The 2,407-nt window shown below is 53.1% G+C and overlaps 1 protein-coding gene across 1 annotated transcript; it reads left to right on the forward strand.

Moving 5' to 3' along the window:
* Positions 1-893: 893 nt before the first annotated feature.
* On the forward strand, positions 894-2,195 carry adra2c (adrenoceptor alpha 2C). Its single transcript, XM_068028989.1, has one exon. The coding sequence runs from the start codon at positions 894-896 to the stop codon at positions 2,193-2,195; it is 1,302 nt and encodes a 433-aa protein (XP_067885090.1).
* The last annotated feature ends 212 nt before the right edge of the window (positions 2,196-2,407 follow it).

Consider the following 2,407-nt stretch of genomic DNA (forward strand, 5'->3'; position numbering starts at 1 on the left):
TTTGTAAGGCAGCATCTGCCCTCCAGTGGACTCCTGTCACTGCCGGTCCAAAACTAAAGGAACATATTGGCCGCAACTTGTCACACTCAGAGCTCTCGGTTCGCATTGACTGGGGAAACTGCTGACATTTTTATTTGCTTTTTCTGCTCTTTTTTCTTTGCAAATGATCATTAGGAAAAGGAACAGTGATAGTTACGGCTATAACTTGCACGCAATCAGCTTTGATCTGTCTGTGTGTCTGCCCGATAGACCCGGGAAGTCGCGGGGATCCAGCGGAGCACGCTGCCATTGGAGGATTAAGGAGAGATGGACAAGGCTCCTGACCAATTGGAGGAGGCTGCCGGCCAGCGGGCCTCGTCGGATTGGAGGAGGGTCTCCGCCAATGGCAGCGGTGGCTGGGCGGGCTCCCCCCCATCCCGGTGCGAGGACAACGTGCCCGAGTTGGGTGGCCGCGGTTCCCAGGCACTGGGACAAGGGGACGAGGCTTTGCGAAGAGCTGAAGGAGCGGTGGGAGAGCGCGGCGCCTTGGGAGGCACATACAGGAGGAGCCAGGGTGGGCATCAGGGCGCCGTCCCACCGCCCTACCCCACATTGAGATGAAGCTGCAGGCTCTGGGTGGATCTCCAGCCAGCATCCACCTGGGATTGAAGGATCCATCAAGCTGGCAGCAGCCCGGCTGGGTCTGAATTCGAGTGCGTGCATTTCAAAATGGGAAGGAACGTCAACTCTTCAGACCACAGTCTGGGTGGGAAGCAGAATGGTCCTTTGGAAAAGTTGGGGGAATTGGGAAGAAGGTCCATTGCAGCGAGCAAAAACAGTTCACTTCTTTTGGTTTGCATCGCGTTTTGCGCCTGATCAAGTCATGCCGACCGGACTGTAGCCCATTGCTAAGGATGGCGGTGCCAGCAAACGCCAGTGGCTTCAATGTGTCTCAGTTCTTCTTCCCTGGCCCTCCAGCCAGCGTTGGTCAGTACTCGCTGGGAGCTGTGGTCGGCCTCTCTATCCTGGTGGGCTTCCTCATCCTCTTCACTATAGTGGGGAATACTCTGGTGATCATTGCTGTGTTCACCAGCAGAGCCCTGAGACCTCCCCAGAACCTCTTCCTGGTCTCCCTAGCCAGCGCCGACATCCTAGTCGCCACTTTGATCATCCCCTTCTCTTTGGCCAACGAGCTCATGGGCTACTGGTATTTTGGGACGGTCTGGTGTGATATCTACCTGGCTCTGGACGTCCTGTTTTGCACCTCCTCAATCGTGCACCTCTGTGCAATAAGCTTGGACAGATACTGGTCTATCATCAAAGCTGTGGAATACAATCTCAAGAGGACCCCCCGGAGAATCAAATGTGCTATTGTTATCGTGTGGCTCATTTCGGCGGTGATTTCATTCCCCCCTTTGATCTCCATGGACAGACACATGCAGGATGAAACATACCCAGCCTGTAAGATCAATGATGACACTTGGTACATCCTACTCTCCTGCATAGGCTCCTTCTTCGCCCCCTGTGTTATCATGATCCTGGTGTACATCAGGATCTACCAGGTGGCCAAGGACAGGACCAGGAGCTTGTCGGTGAAGAGGAACGGCCCCGAAGGCTCGTCCCAGACCGAGGATGCTCCGAGCAGGGGCGCCTCCTTCAAGGCTAACGGGGAGAGGGAGAACGGCCACTGTAGCAGCAATAGCCCCGGAGGCCAGAAGCTGGATGAGATCGAGGTGGAGGAGAGCTCCACCTCAGAGGAAAAGGGGCGCAGGAAGGAGGGAGGCGGCCGCCTGGCTTCCAAGATCCAGAAGAGAAAGGAGGAGGAGGCAACGAAGGCAGACTCCTTCTCCAAACGCTCCAGCCGCATCTCCCGGTCGAGCAGCCGATCCTTCGACATGTTCTCCACGCGGAGGAAGCGGCGGGGCAGCAGAATGTCCAAGAGCAAAGCTTCTCAGGCCAGGGAGAAGAGGTTCACCTTCGTGCTGGCCGTGGTGATGGGAGTCTTTGTGCTCTGCTGGTTCCCCTTCTTCTTCAGCTACAGTCTCTACGGCATCTGCCGGGAGGTGTGCGAGATCCCGGAGACTCTCTTCAAGTTCTTCTTCTGGATCGGCTATTGCAACAGTTCCCTGAACCCTGTCATCTACACCATCTTCAACCAGGACTTCAGGCGAGCTTTTCACAAAGTCCTCTGTCAACCCAAGAAAAGAACCTTTTAATTCAAAATCATCTCTTAAGTCAGTGTCACCATTGCTCATACTGTTTGGTATTCTAACATGAATTCAGTGATCAGTTTGAATATGTATAAGATCTATATAGTGTGTGTGTATGGATGTAACAAGAATGCACATGTATAATATATACAGTATTTATATTCTTTATATATATATATATGCATACATGTGTTTATTGGTTAGTTTGATTATATATA

The sequence above is a fragment of the Heterodontus francisci genome, chromosome 4, assembly GCF_036365525.1.
Source record: "Heterodontus francisci isolate sHetFra1 chromosome 4, sHetFra1.hap1, whole genome shotgun sequence".
Lineage (NCBI taxonomy): Eukaryota > Metazoa > Chordata > Chondrichthyes > Heterodontiformes > Heterodontidae > Heterodontus > Heterodontus francisci.